Genomic DNA, 15,489 nt, shown 5'->3' with positions numbered 1-15,489 from the left:
ATGGAAAAGCAACAAAGGCAATAACTCTGTAATTACTTTAGATAGAGTTTATGGGTTCTTTGTGCACTGTAATTCCCCTTATTGTGTTTGACAATTGTTATGAAGTTGTTTTGAATTCAACCAGTAGTTTTCAAGTTATATGCCACGGACAAGGAAAAGTAACAAAGGGCAATAACTCTGTTAATTCAGTCAAGATAGAGTTATGGTTCTTGTGCACTGCACTTCTCTCTCAATGTGCTTGACCATTGTATGTAGTTTTGAATTCCAACCATTAGTTTTCAAGTTATGCTCCGGACAAGGAAAATGCAACGGACGTCTGGACTGACCGACCCGCCCGACCGGACCGACCACCGGGTGACTCCTATATTACCCCCCCAAACTTCGTTTTTGGGGGTATAACAAGAAGAACAAAAACTGGTTCTTAATTGCTCATCTGACAACATTGTTTATTCTTTTTTTTAAATTACCTTTGTTACCACTCTCCCCAACCCCATTGCCGTTTGGGTGGGGTTTGGGTTTTTTTAAGGATGTATCCAATACCCAGTCATCCAAATTTAAAACCCCTTTTGGGGGGGGGGGGCCCCGGGGGGGGGCCCTTTTTTTTTTTGGCCAGTAAAAAATTTAGTTGGGGCCATAAAAAAATTTTTAAAAAAATTTTAAATTTAAATATTATATTTAGAAAAAATTTAAAAAAACGGGGAAATTTTTGGAAACTAAAAAATTCAAAATTTTTAAATTTTCATTGATTTTGCAAAAATTTTTTCCCCTTATCACTTTTTTTTGAAAAAGGGGAAAATAAAAATATTTAAATTTTAGGCCTAAGCCCAAATCCAGTTTTAAAACCCAAAAATAGAAAAAAACTCCAGTATACCCCTTCCCCAAACTTTTTTTTTCTGGGCAAAATTTAGATGTCACGGGGTGCTTTATCCTAAAACCTTTCTTACCAAATTAATTTTTATTATAAGATGTTTAAATTTTTGGAATGTACTTTACTTTGGCTTCTCTTATCTTTGATTTTTTATTGTTAATTTCTATAAATGCTCTAGAAAACAGCTTTAAAGCCTTTTCCTTTATAGGCTGATATACATTTTCTTCTGTTTTGGGCAACGGGAAGGAAAAATCAAAAAATTTACAAAAAAGTTTAATTAAAAATTTTCAAAGAATTGTCAATTTTTTTGGGTTAATATTTTTGGGTCCACCCTTTGAAATTTAAAACCCCGGTTCAATTAAAAGTTCAAGTTTGATTTCAATATCAAAAGGTAAAAAAAAATTTAAGTTTTAAAACATTTAAATGTAAAAAGCCTGGTCAGGACTGAAAAGGGGACTTTTCGGGCCCGGCCCTTAGCTCTATACTCCTCCCAAAATTTTATAACCACTACTGTTTTCACGGGTTAAAGGAAATTAAAATTTAAAAAAAAACCAAAAAAAGTTCAAGGAAAATTAAAAGGGAAAATTTAAAAAAATAAAAGCAGAGAAAAAAGGGTTTAATTTGGGGTTGGGGTTATTTTTCAAATTTTACCTGTGTTTTCTTCTCTCATTTTTCCCTTAAAAAGCTGCTAGGTTACCAAATGTTTTATGGCACAGTTGACATTTCAATATTTGATTTGGCTGGAATTTGTGCACACGCTTCTCATGGATACGAAGCAAAACTTTGGTCGGGAATCTGAAAATTGAAAATAAAAGTATCATCAAATTTGTCAAAGTAAATCTTGTTTTGGGTTGTGGGAATCTTAAAATCAAAGTAAAGGTATCAACAAATTTTTAAAAGCAAATTTTGGTTGTTGGAATCTAAAAATCAAAATAAACGTATTGACAAATTTGTCAGAGCAAATTTTGGTTGTGGGAATCTAAAATCGAAAATAAAAGTTATAATCGTCAAATTTGTCACTTTGCTATTTTGACTGTTAAAGGGAGACACAGGCAAAATTTTCATTTCTTAGTTTTGAATTTTTCATTCATTATTCTGTAAATGCCCTCAAAATGAATATATTAGACAGTCAAAAGAGAAAAACTTTTCCCCATATAAAGAATAAAATGGTGGTTTCCTAACTTGACCCGCGTGGGTAAGGTGAGAGCGCTAGCATTTCACAGTAGTTGTCAAAGTGAACTCTGGAAACGTTACAGAACATGTCAAATGAATGACTTAGGCTTGTTTCAATCATACAATATCCACAATATCTGTTATTGTAACTTCAAGGGTTTGTTCAAGTCACTTGACTTGGTTGATTCTATTGTGGTCTAAATTTTGTACAACATCTATAGATAAATTTATGCTTCAAACCCAAAATATATAGAATTTAAACAGAAATTCATGCTGAAAAGTCATTTTAGCTTGATTCGAGTACATTAGATCATTTTAATATTTTTGTCATTATTTTGCCTGAATATCCCTTTAATGTTAACTATTGTATCAAGTGACCAAAATACATGTAGAACCATTCCAGTCAGCATGCCTGTGAAACCTTACCAGGCTCCTCACTGTTAGCAAATCAATTTTATTACTTTGAAACTAATAAAAAAACACTTGTAATAAGACTAATGGATTACGGACAAAAGGTCAAGAATGAAATATCACCACAATTAAATGGTGACTAAAATAATCAACCTTATAAAAATCTGAAATAGAATACAACATTAAAGCAGAAATAAAGTTGACAAGAGCACCGCATGCAGTGTTCACACTTGTCTGTTAAAGGTAACAACAAATTAATAACCAATTCTTATCAATATTCAAGCTATAATGACTCATAGCTTCTAAAAATATTGCTTTAATTATAATGTCTCTTGTATTACAACTGTGTATTGTCCTAATAATCAAGTATTCCAAGTTTCATGTTGATATCTTTAACATTTATGAAATGATGACATGATTCCACTTAAGTAATATAATAAGAAATTTTGACAAAAAAATCTTAGTTAAAAAGAGGCATATCTCCAACAATAAAGCTTTCAGAATTATGCCCTTTGTCTAACAATTGTACCTTGTCATAATAAACAAGTATACCAAGTTTCATGTTGATACCTTTCATAGTTCTAAAATCATTCCACTTTATAACCCATTTTGACAAAAATTCTAAGTGTAAAAGGGGCATAACTTAGAAAATATAGTAAATATAGTTTTTCAGAATTATACCCCTTGTCTTACAACTGCACCTTATCATGATATCATTGATAATCAAGTATACCAAGTTTCATACGGGTAGCATAACATGTTTACACCATGACAACAACAACAACGCAGCAGCCATCATAATAGTTTGACTTTTCCTTCAGTATAGATGAGCTTAAAATGTGTCCATAAGGAATGGATGCCCCCAAATTCAACTGTTTTGTTAGTCTACAGACATACAGCGTGATGGACTGACAAGGGCAAATCTATTTGTCCCCTCCCTCCCCAACAATTGTAAAAACTGTTAAGTCTGAATAATGACACAAACATTATCTAGAATTTTTTTCACCTTTTATTATGTTAAACTATTAATTACAAACATATGAAAGTTTTTATGAGAATTTATATATAAATCAAATATAATTTAAAGCTTTACAAAGATGAAAGCCAATAAATCAGTATAAAACGCAGCATTATTATGGTGGAGTCAATGTATACTTGACCCCTAATTTAAATTGGTTTCAGCCGACCCAAAAAATTTTTTGGTTTGCTTTAAAAATTTAGACTGTCTTTTTTAAAAGGGTTTTGTAAAGGTCTTGTTTTTTTTTTGGGATTTACACCCCCTTTTTCAATACTGTGGCCCTTTCAAACCCTTTTACTTTAAAGAAGACTTTCCGGTGCCTAATTTTTTCAGGCCAAAAGAAACCAAGTGAAACACCAATTTTTCCCAAAAAGGGCTTTAAAAGCTAGGCGGGGGATAACAAAACCCATTTTTTAAAAAAAGAAAAAATCCCTGGTACCCAAAAAATGTAAAAAACTTTTCCCCAAATGGCCAAAAGTTTTTCCAAAAATTTAAACAAGCCACAGGGACTTTTTTAAACTTTAAATTAAAAGAAAAAACCTTAAATTAAAAAGGGCAAGACCACCCTGTTGTCTAAACCGGACAAATCCCCATTTTTTAGAGTTATGGGCCCTGGACATGGGCCTCTAAATATGATCTCAAAAATTTGTGCAAAGTTTCAATCCATTTCCTTCAGTTGTTTTTTAGGTACCAAAGTGTGACACGAAAGCAGAGGGTGTGTACAGTAGCTCTACTAGTAATACTATTAAAAATGAAATATAAAAATCCATAAATTGTAACAGCTGTTCCTATAATTTTTAAGAACTTCTCTGGATGTGACAGTGTAAAGTTTAACAAACTGAAGAAAAAATGATAAAGAAAAAAGTCAATTTTTTTATTTTCCTAACAACTGAAATACTTTACTGATACACAGCTACTCTATTTGAACAAGATTGATTTCATACCCCATAAAATATAGAATACTAGTAAAGTATTGTGTACAATACTGAATAAAAAAAATAACATTTGTTTCCATATGGTTTAACATAATAAGGAAATTATGAAAAATTTGCAGTATTGGAAGTTATATAATATCTCTTCACCTCAAAGTTTCTTCAAGAAAATTAATGAATTTATATTTAGTTCCTTATAAGATTACTTCCTTATTGTCTTAAAATACCATTAATGAAATTGAAATGGACTTTCAACAAAACTGTTTATGATAATTTGAAAACAGCATCTTGCCAGCGTGTGGGCTTAAACAGCGTTAGCCACTACATAGAGAAATGATTTTATTGAACGGAAATTTTCTCCGACACTCTGTCATTGTTTCAAGTCAACAGCTGGACAAAAATGAAATCTTGTTTTTTTGCCTTTGGTAACAGTTTGTACCAAATTGGCTTGTGGCTTGAACTAGGCTAGTAAAATTTAGATTTTCACCGAGCAGAGTTAAAGGTATATTGATCAAGAGATAAAAATCATCCGGCTCACATTAAAGACTGTATACAAGTTAAATGATCCAAAACAACCTGTTCGAACTTTTACCTATTAAACTGTACTGTTTAATTCTGTTGTGTATAAAATCGTAACATAGGTTATGTTACTGTCAATCCAATAAAAAAACATCTTGACGATCCTTTTTGTTTTTGACAACCCTTTTTAGTTTTTGATGACCATTTTTAGTTTATAGACTGTAGTTCACATCAGTAAAAAAATGCATCATTAAATTTGATTTCACAACTGAAAACCCAAATTTTCCTTTAATCTCGTAATATAGTGACCAATTTTAAGACCACAAATGACTAAATTTAACCTGACCTAGAGAGTCTTGAACTTTATTAAATTTCAAAAAAGGGCAGCAAGAATACTCCTTGACAAAAATTTTGATACACCATCAAGTGAATTATTCAAAGAATTAAACTGGAAGTCTTTTGACCAAAGAATCATATACAAAAAGTCAATTCTTATGTATAAATCAATTAATGAACCTGACTTTCCAACATATATGAAAAATAAATTCCAGACAGTAAACGAAAGGCACAACTTAAACCTCAGATCAGCACAAAATGCAAAGCTAATTATACCAAAACCTAAAACAGAATTCTTCAGAAAATCATTTGCATACTCTGGACCAAAAATATGAAATGACATACCAGTACATATAAGAAATTCCGATACTCTTCGGAAATTTCAATCAGCTTATATCAAATGGCAGTTTTCACCTTAAACTAGCTGTTGATTTATTCCTGTTGTATAAATTACTTATATGTATTTTTATTATTACTATATTACTATTGTTATCGTTTCTTTTACTTTTGTCCCATATTTTCCCAATAGGAAAATTTTATGATTCAATGATGCCAAATGATGATTTCCTACTCCAGTTGAACCAAGATGATTTCCTACTCTCATGAGCCAATATATATTAGATAATAATATCACTTAAATTATCATTTTGAATTTTCATGGTGTATTTATTAGTATAAATATTGTTAGTTTTTGCCTATCTGTACATATTGCACTTTTTCTCTGTTATTGGTGACTACAAATCATAGTACAATCATACATTTTTTTGCTTTATCAATCATTACTTCAATTTTAATTGATCTATTTTAATAATATTTGTGTATATATGTTGTGTATATGTTGTGTACATGTAAACTGATTTTTAATAATGTTATGCTGAGGCCCACATGGAAGATCGGGAAACTGAATGTGTAAGCCTCCTTAAATAAAGTCGTTACTTACTTACTTCCTTACTTACTTACTTAAAGATTCACACTGCCAGAAAAAAAAAAATAAAATGTAAATCCAGAGTTTCTAGAAATTCAAAAATGAATAAAAATTCTTAATACTTGAACCTTGAATGTCACTTGCAAAAAATATGACTGAACTTAACAAGTTTTCATCACTATACTGCTACCAGTTAAATTTTTATACACTTAAATTGTTCATGCGACCAGATTTTAAAGCACAGTTTGTAACAAATGCTTTCTAATTTTTTTTTGTTTAAAAAAAAAACAATTAAACCAAAGAAACCCGGAAAGGGGGAAAATTTTTTAAAATGATCAAAATGGGTGACCTTGACCCAAGGAAGGTTTTAAAAAATTTCTCTGCACATTACGGTTTAAAAATTTTTTGCAAGAAATTTTAAATTTTCCTTTTCCCTGGGTTAAAAACAAAAAATTTTTAGGGCTAGACACAAAAATGGCCCAAAAAGACGGACATATGTCCAGGTGCATAGCATTATACATGCACTGTTGTACGCCAACATTTTTTTCGGGTGTATGATAAAAGGAGAGTGTTTCTTTTTTTCAACCAAAAAAAGCATTACAATATTCAGAGAAGAGAGATGAAATTGTTAGTAAATCAATCTACTTACACTGCAGAACAAGTTGAACAGTGGATATTGAGGCGTCCTCCATGAATAGAATCATAGTGGCGCATAATCTCGCGTTTTCTCAGCTTAAATGTCCGGCATTCATTACAACGGTACATGGAGAAACATCGGGCTTTCTTTTCGCCATTCTCCATCTGTACCCAGGCGTTATTTCGACTATCTGAATTAATTATCATATTTGGTTCTCTAGTATCGTTTTCATCAATGCCCGCATCTTTTGCTTTAAAGAAATAAAAGCACGAATAAAATTTGAAATGTTGAAGTCGAATCAGATGGTCAGTGAAAGCTGCTTGTATATCCTTTAAGTCCATCACATTTGTGTCACTAATGACTTCAAAACTTTTGTTATCATCATCCATTTCATCGTTAGAATCCATCACATCAGAATTACTGACTAGAACATTTTCCTCTCCCTTTTTCAAACGACCTGGTTCAGTTTTTCTATCAATTTTGTTCACTATTTCAGACTCTGTTTCAACTTTCTCAGTCTCTATTCCAACTTCAAGTTCAACATTTGTTTGTGAACCAGATTCTTTTTCCTGTGTTTCCTTAGCAACCATAACTTCGTTAAGTTTTTCTAGAATGTGCTGCTTTCTATGGAATGCTGAGTATGCAGCACTATTAAAATGCTTATGACATATTTCACAGTAACGTTCCTTGTTCGTTGAGTGCGTCTTCATGTGGCTCTGCATGTACGCTTCATTGAAAAATAATTTATTACATATTTCACAGTTAAACATTTTAACTTCGATCTTATGGGTTTTGAGATGGTTTTTCAGTCCTTTAGTTGAGAAGAATTGTTTATCACATTCCTGACAGCGATACTCCTTCAGGTTTAGCGATTGTGTTATCTGGGAATGTGCGTTAAACACGTGCACTTTAAGAGCACGAGAGTCAATGAAATCTTTAGCACAGACCTGGCAAGTATAAACCTTTAGTTTATGAGTAACTAGATGATCGCGATGCTCTTCCCGGGTTTTTGAGATTATACCACATACACTACACTTTTTGTTGTACTGGTTAAAATGCATTTTACGTAGATGGCGCTTCACACTGGATTTCTCTGTGAACCATTTCCCGCACAGTTTACAATCAAACGGCTTTTCTCCATTGTGGATTCTCATATGACTGGCCAGGTGACCAGTCTGAGTGAATCGTTTACCACATATCTCACACCTACAAAATTAAAAGCAATACTTATATATATACAACTGCAATTTTAATTACCACAAATATAAATTTACCTAATTTTTGTAAGAGTACCATTGACCTTTAACCTGCTTGCGATAACTGAACCTACTCATGCCACAAGTGCAGACCAAGATAACTGATAAGACGACACAGACAGATATTTAACTTCGGTCATTTTTTGTTCTTTATATGTGAATTGTTTTCATTCATACCTGGACACAACAACCCTTTGAACAAGACCTGCAAGTAGATCAGACTGAGCATGGCTGTCGCCTTATGTCAACCAGTCTATCTATTGGTCCGCACTAGTGGCATGGGTAAATTCATGATCTACCCTATCCCCCATTCAATCAGTACTTTTTTTTAAAATTCTAAGCAACCACATTAATGGGAAAGCCTTGACAGTAAAATAAACATGATTTTTGAACAAATAACAAAATTCATTGAACTTGAAAAAGGAATTTCAAAGTTCTCAATATGATGTAGAAATTTCCAATTTGTATAGGCTCCTACATACATGTATTGTCTACACAGGAACGCCTTGACATTTACCTGTCGTATTTTATCACATTATGATCATACATGAAGTCTTAAATTGGAGACCATTTCTAGCTAGGAATAGCAATAAACAGCAGCTGCTGTGGTGTATCTACAAACTCGGAACACTCTTAGTGATCACATGACATAAGAATTCCATTTTCAACCATTTGAAACCAAAAATATCATTATATATAAAATAGTATGTGTTTGTAAAACTTGATAATATACATAAAAGGAGAAAATATAATAAAATGAGAATGGTAATTGAAACCAGGGTGATTAATGGGTCTTGATTTAAAATTTCAAACAAAAGGGGTCTATTTTTAATGCATTGTGCCTTCTATTGCAAAAAACATAGTTTGTCTATAAAGAGTTTAAAACAATACCTCTGCCATGGTCTAGAACTGTTCACTTATTACAGGAGAGAATATGAAAGTGCCCGATAGCTCAGTCGGTAGAGCTGCAGTTCGGTATAATTAGTGTACCAGGTTCGAGTCCCTGTCACATTTTTCTCTGTCTGTGACATTTGGCCCCAACGGGGGACCATGACTCTGATAAGCTCTAAGTCAATTCACATTGTTCTCTATATCCATTGGAAATTCCAGAATAAATTTCAAAACTATATGTAGCTGTCTTAAACAATTCATTTATAAGGGGAGAGAATGTGTAAATGTCAGATAGCTCAGCTGGTAGAGCCAAAGTACAGTGTTTCTAGTGTCCTGGGTTCGAGTCCCATTTATGCTTTTTTTTTGACACCATAACACATTTTCACCAAAATGTCATATTTTGTACATCATTTACAGCAATAAAAAGTGTTTCATTTTGATGAAGCAAAGCATTTACCTGTATGGTTTTTCCCCAGTATGAAGTCTAAGATGTTTGGCCCTGGAACTAGCGTCTTTAAATTCCTTACCACACACGGGGCAGTCATGATTTCTAGGGACTTTGTTCCCTTCTGTATGAGCTTGCATGTGACTTTGGTATAGTAATGCATCGACAAACACCTATTAATACAACAGATTATAAAAATATACAAGTTTGTTTTGTTTTTTTTTTACTTTTTGAAAGCCAACTATTAATATGGCTATTATATCTATACATTATTAGGATAAATGTACATTGAAGTTTAGAAGTCTTTACCTCAGTTAAAAAAAAATAAGAAAAAAGAATTATGTATGTAGTACAAGAAGATATAATAAATTATTGCATCAAAGAATGAACTTGTAATGCAGCTGAAAAGGAAAAACAAAACCAGCTGCATTTTGTTTGTTACAAATGAATGTTAGTCCGTAATTCATGAATTATTCCAATCTAAACTTTTCTTCTTAAGATAATGTACAAGCTAACAAGGTCTAAGGAAGTCTTAATATACACTTTTATTATACTGGAAGTTCTGTTATTAAACAATCCACCTTTATACAAGAACCTGCCATTGGACTATCTATATAATTTCTAACTAACAAGACACAACATAATTATTAAGATATACTAAAATAATGTATACCTGTCTGCAAAGGTTACAACTCAGTGGATGTTTCTTCCTACGATGTTCTCTGTACGATTTATAGTTCGAGTAAGATTTGCCACATTCCCAACAGTTTAGATGAGGAGCAGGTTTTGTAGGTGTCTCTTTCCCTTTAAAAGAGTTCAATGTTTTCTCCAGTGATTCAAGGTTGTCCAGACTACCACCAGCTGTAAACTCGGGCATAAATGCTTTCATTAACTCCTGGTCTAGTCGGGCAACGTCAGAATCAGCCGGTTCACCATCAGCATTAACATTGTCTTTGGACATGTCATCTATCACATCCTCTGACTTATCATCATAGTTCATATCAACAGTTTGATCCGAGTCAGAACCACCCTCATCATTGTAATCATCATCATCATCATTCTCATTTTCATTTATGCTGTCAGAGCTCTGAGCTTTCTTTGGCGACCTTTCTGGTGTAAACTTCTTGGTCAATTTTATTTTCAACGGAGAACAATTCTCAGCACTATATACTGATTTTGGTGAATCAGTTTCAGTTTGACTTCCGCTATCAGACTGGTCATCTGTGTCAGATCCATTTATGCTCTTGGTTAGCAGCTTTTTGTGTAAGCTACTTATCACAGAATCTATTTTAGTAGCTTTCTTGGGTTTCTTTTTCAAACTGGATAAAACTGACTCTCCAAAGTTAATAGAGTCCCTTGTATCTCCAGAGCCGTTCAAATCACCTGAATCATTTGTATTAACTTCTTGTTTTATATTTGCTGGCAATTCCTCAGTTTTTACACTTGGTATTTCTTCACTTTCACCCATACTATTTCTCAGCTCCATTTTCTCTTTAGCTTTTGCCTCTTCAGTTTCAAGTTTCCACTTTTCTACGTCAGATTTTTTACCTAGAAGTGTATTTGGTACAATTTCAATAATGTCTTTTTGCTTTGAAAGATCAATCACGGTATAATTATTCATATTGTCTTGTACATTTGGTGCATCTAATGTACAAGACAAGATATTCTTCTCAGACTCTCCAGTATTAGGTTCAATGTTATGTATTCTGTGAATGTGTCGTTTTGCACCATGCCTTTCTGCGCAATATATGAAACATATTCCACATTTCACACCAAAACCACAGTGTGTTTTCAAATGACTTTCTATAAGACGTAACTGTGGAAATATCTTATCACACAACCCACATTTAAACCCTGCTCTACCTTCATGACGGCGTATATGCTTTGACCTTGCACTGGCATCGCTCATTACCCTTCCACAAATTGGACAATCATAACTCCTTTTCTGGAGAAACGATGAAGGTCCTGAGACATGTGTTAAACCTACAAGACTTTTCATACTGTCCACCTTATTTTCAGAATCATTTTCATCTTGGGAAATCAGACTTAAACTCATTGAATCTTGTCCATCATTTGAGTCCATTAATTTATCCTCTTCATTCAGACTAAAATCTATATCAGCATTTGCTCCTGACTCACTCATTCCAAGATTATCTGTTTCCATTTCATCAGCTTTTAGGTCAGTACCCCAAGGATTAATTGCTTCAAAGTTCATTTCTGCTAACAGATCTTTTTCACCTTTCAAACCAAACATCACATCACTATTATTTCCTAGTTTCATTTCATTAGAATCATCATCTACATCAAAATTTTCAACTTCCTCTTCATTACTATTCAGGTACATAACACCAGACTGACATGTATCTTCAAAGCCATCAGAAACGTCCATTTCTGCTCCAGAGTTTATAACACCTGCTTCAATTCCTTCAGTATAATCAGACATTTCTTCTCCAATAAGAATCCTATCAGCAACCAACTCGGACAGTCTATGTAACTTTATCAAATGAACACGTAGTTTAGGCCTACTATCAAACACAGTAAAGCACAAACTACAGGTTTGATTTACATTTGGACCAATCTCATTCATTTGTTCTTCCATATAGCTTTCCACCTCTGCTGCTTCCAACCGATGAACATTAACCAAATGACGTTTCAAACCAAATCTTTGACTGAATTTTTGTTGGCATATTTTACAAGATATGTCAGTCTTCTGTTTAACTTTGGCTGCAGCAGACCTTTCTACCATTGATGGGGATGTATCTAATGAGGTTTTATCAGTATCTACTGGTTTTCTTATCCTGTATACCTGATCCTTGTTTTCTTCAGCAAGAATATCACATTCTCTTGCCTCTTCTGGAGTGAAGTGGTGGATTTTACGTAAATGTCTGCGAACACTGGACCGTAGCATAAACCTTCGTTTACAGATACTACAAAGAAAGGTTCTCTGACTCGGGTGATTCTGATCTTCCTTATCTTCGTCTTCCATATAACTTGCATCATTATCTAGACTTTCCTGTAAACTGTCATTTACTTCATTCTTCATAGGGGTGTACGTTTGAGGGAAAGACACTATTTTATTTGTGACATTTGAGTCTTTTGTGTAATCAGCTCTAATCATGTACTCTCTAGCCTCCTCTGGTGAAAACTTGTGTGTTCTCTTTAAATGCCGTCGTACACTTGATTTCTCAACAAACCTGGTTCCGCACATACTACAACTGTATGGTTTAAATGCGTCGCTTTTAGTACCAGCACCATTAACTGGTACCTCAGGCATCACTTTAATAACTTTCTGTACCCCTTTACTATCTTTTTCAACTGTGACACTCAAAGGTGTGTCAAATAGGTTTGACTTTAGTTCGTTATTTTCAGATCTAGAACGTAATCTACCACTAACATCATTTGACTCCTCTATTTGACTATGTTCTCCTGATTCTAACTGAATACATGTTTCAGCTTCCTCTCTACTTAGTCCATGGAGATCACACAGATGGTTTTTCCATTCTTCTTTTTCTAGAAATATTTGCTGACATAAACTGCATGTAAAATGATCTGGTTTATCTTTCTTACTTGCGCCATCATTTATTATCAGACCTGAACTAACTAAAGCTTCTTCTTCACTTAACTTATGAACAGTCAGCAAATGCATTGTCAACTTGGCATTCTCTAAAAATATCTGTTCACAGACACTACATGTAAAATGTTCAAACTGTTCAACATTGTTAACTGGCTTTTTGTCGTCAGCAATCGGCTCATGATCAACAGCTTCGGAGTTAACATCGGTTTCTGATTTTATTGCTTCGTCTATAGAGTCTTCATGTACGGTTCCGGGTTCAGACTTTACTCTTTCAGATATATCTAGGGAAGCTAGATACTGGTTCAGTAAGTCCCTAGCAGCCTGGTTTGAATATTTGTGCGTTTTCCTAATATGACGTAAAACACTTGATCTTCTGGCAATTTTCGCGCCACACAATGGACAAACATAGGTTTTGGTTGAAGAATGCAATGTAAAGTGAATCTGAAAATCTTCTTCGCTTACACACACCTTCTTGCAGATATAGCATGTAACAAATTTAGATGAATCGTGCTTTTTCATATGTTTATTAAGAGAACTTGAATGATGGTAAGATTTGTCACATAGTTTACAATTGTATATTTTAAAATAGTCCCCTTGCTGTGCACTATTGTCATTTTCATCGTCGTCAGAGAAGTTGTTATCATTTTCATATCCACTATACGTATCATTTTCTTGCTTTATCTTATCTTTGAACTCAGCTGAATTCTTAAGACTTTCTTCTACCTTTTTACCCAGCAGGTTTTCAGATTCTAACATCTTAATCATTGGTTGTTCAAGTAGAGATTTCAGAGATAGAGATGAGCTCTTGACACCTGTAGTATCTTTTGCTGTATTATTCAGCGAGTTTTGTGAATGATTCATTCCTGCACCTCCAAGTAACTTAATATCAATCTTGTTTGCTAGCTCTACAGGATTTGCAGGTTGTAAGGTATTTTCTATAAAAGAATTATAATTGACTTCAGTGTGTTGTTTCTTTACATGCCGTATAGCCGTAGATTTTTCTGTAAAAGTTGTATGACAAAGGTTACATTTGTATGGTTTTGTAACGTCATGAGTTTTCATATGAAATTCTAGACTACTTTTCATACCAAAAGACTTTGAACACAAATGGCAGGTAAAGTTACCAGAATTTGTATGCAGTCTTAAATGCCTGTTGAGAATCTTTTTTGTACTCATGACTTTATGACATATATGGCACTCTAGTCCGGAGGACTCTTTCTTGCGACCACACTCTAGCTGTAGATGTGCCTCTAGACTTGATGGTAAACTAAAACGCCGACCACAGTGTGTACAGACAGACGGATGGTGAGCCAGTCTATGATTACTGAATGAACTAGACTTAAGATAACACTGCCCACAATCCTCACATCTGTACACTTTTTGTTTCGATCCCGTCTGTTGACTACTACTAGGGACGTCCATGGAAACATCACTTTCCTCCTTTTTAATTTCATTATCAGATTTATCAAAATGCAGATCTTTAAAATCAATACGAGGACCGGGCCCAGTCGGCGTCTCATCTTCGACGTCATAATTGCCAGTGTTGGAGCTGTCGTCGTTGTACGCCTTCAGATCTGACTCGAGCAAGGACTGACCAAACTGGACAGCGAGAGAGTCAAGGTCCTTAACAACTGGGACCTCATTCTCCCCCACAGCTGCCATTATTGATGTTGGCTAATTCATCCAGCTAGTTCATTCAGAGTACTACATCAAGATGACCGTGAATCACATTTTCCTGAAAGTAGACAATTTGATAAAATCTTTAATAAATGAATAATGAATTTCATGAAACAGAAACAGCTTAATAATATTAAATCCTCAACATTATGCTATAATACTAGTTTCTTTGCTAACAAACTTTCAGGTTTATAGGCAGGGATGTCTTTAAGTTTATTTTTAGCAGAAGGCATAATTCATTTAACTTGATAATGTTGGGTTTGCTCAAATATCATACATGTACAATAGAAACCTGAATGCAACAGGCATCAATTTCAAAATGGCTCAAAGACAATCTGTGATTTTGTTATAGATCAAACTTACACATGTATATGAGGTTTACACAACTAGACCATTACTGCAATTAACATAATGAATTGATTTGTTTTGTATCGTTTTCTTGGCTTTTACAGCAATTTTAACACTATTTTTGATTGTACTCCCTGGTTGATCCACCTCACCAGCTTTTCTGGATAACTAACCAGTAATACAAATTGGTAGTTAAATTATTCTAGAATGATTATTGTCTTAAAATAAGTTGAAGCCAAATGTTGTTTTCTTTAGAAAGACAGCATGTGTTATCATTATTCAATGATTTTTGTAGGTGGGTAAATGATAAAGGTGCACTAATTTTTCCTTGCCTACAACCTTTTGTTAAAGAACTAAACAACCTTGAATGTGAGAAGTTTGAACTTCACAGTTTGTTGCTCTGGCAAGAGTAGATTTTGCAGTTAGCATTTGTTGTGATGAAGTTATATATGCCTAAGATGAGAAAAGTACTTGGTTAG

The 15,489-nt window shown here is 33.6% G+C and overlaps 1 protein-coding gene across 1 annotated transcript; it reads right to left on the bottom strand.

The window, feature by feature from the left end:
* Positions 1 to 1,527: 1,527 nt before the first annotated feature.
* LOC132720895 (uncharacterized) lies at positions 1,528 to 14,717 on the bottom strand. The gene is made up of 4 exons (XM_060705129.1): positions 10,085 to 14,717; positions 9,424 to 9,584; positions 6,832 to 8,025; positions 1,528 to 1,663 (listed from the first exon to the last, which is right to left on the bottom strand). Exons 1-4 carry the CDS (start codon positions 14,645 to 14,647, stop codon positions 1,546 to 1,548), a joined length of 6,036 nt encoding a protein of 2,011 aa, XP_060561112.1. The 5' UTR covers positions 14,648 to 14,717; the 3' UTR covers positions 1,528 to 1,545.
* Between the last annotated feature and the right edge of the window lie 772 nt (positions 14,718 to 15,489).

The sequence above is a fragment of the Ruditapes philippinarum genome, unplaced genomic scaffold, assembly GCF_026571515.1.
Source record: "Ruditapes philippinarum isolate M1 unplaced genomic scaffold, ASM2657151v2 ctg7980_1_1_1_1, whole genome shotgun sequence".
In the NCBI taxonomy this organism is placed as follows: Eukaryota; Metazoa; Mollusca; class Bivalvia; order Venerida; family Veneridae; genus Ruditapes; species Ruditapes philippinarum.
This window is presented reverse-complemented; position numbering and strand designations above follow the sequence as displayed.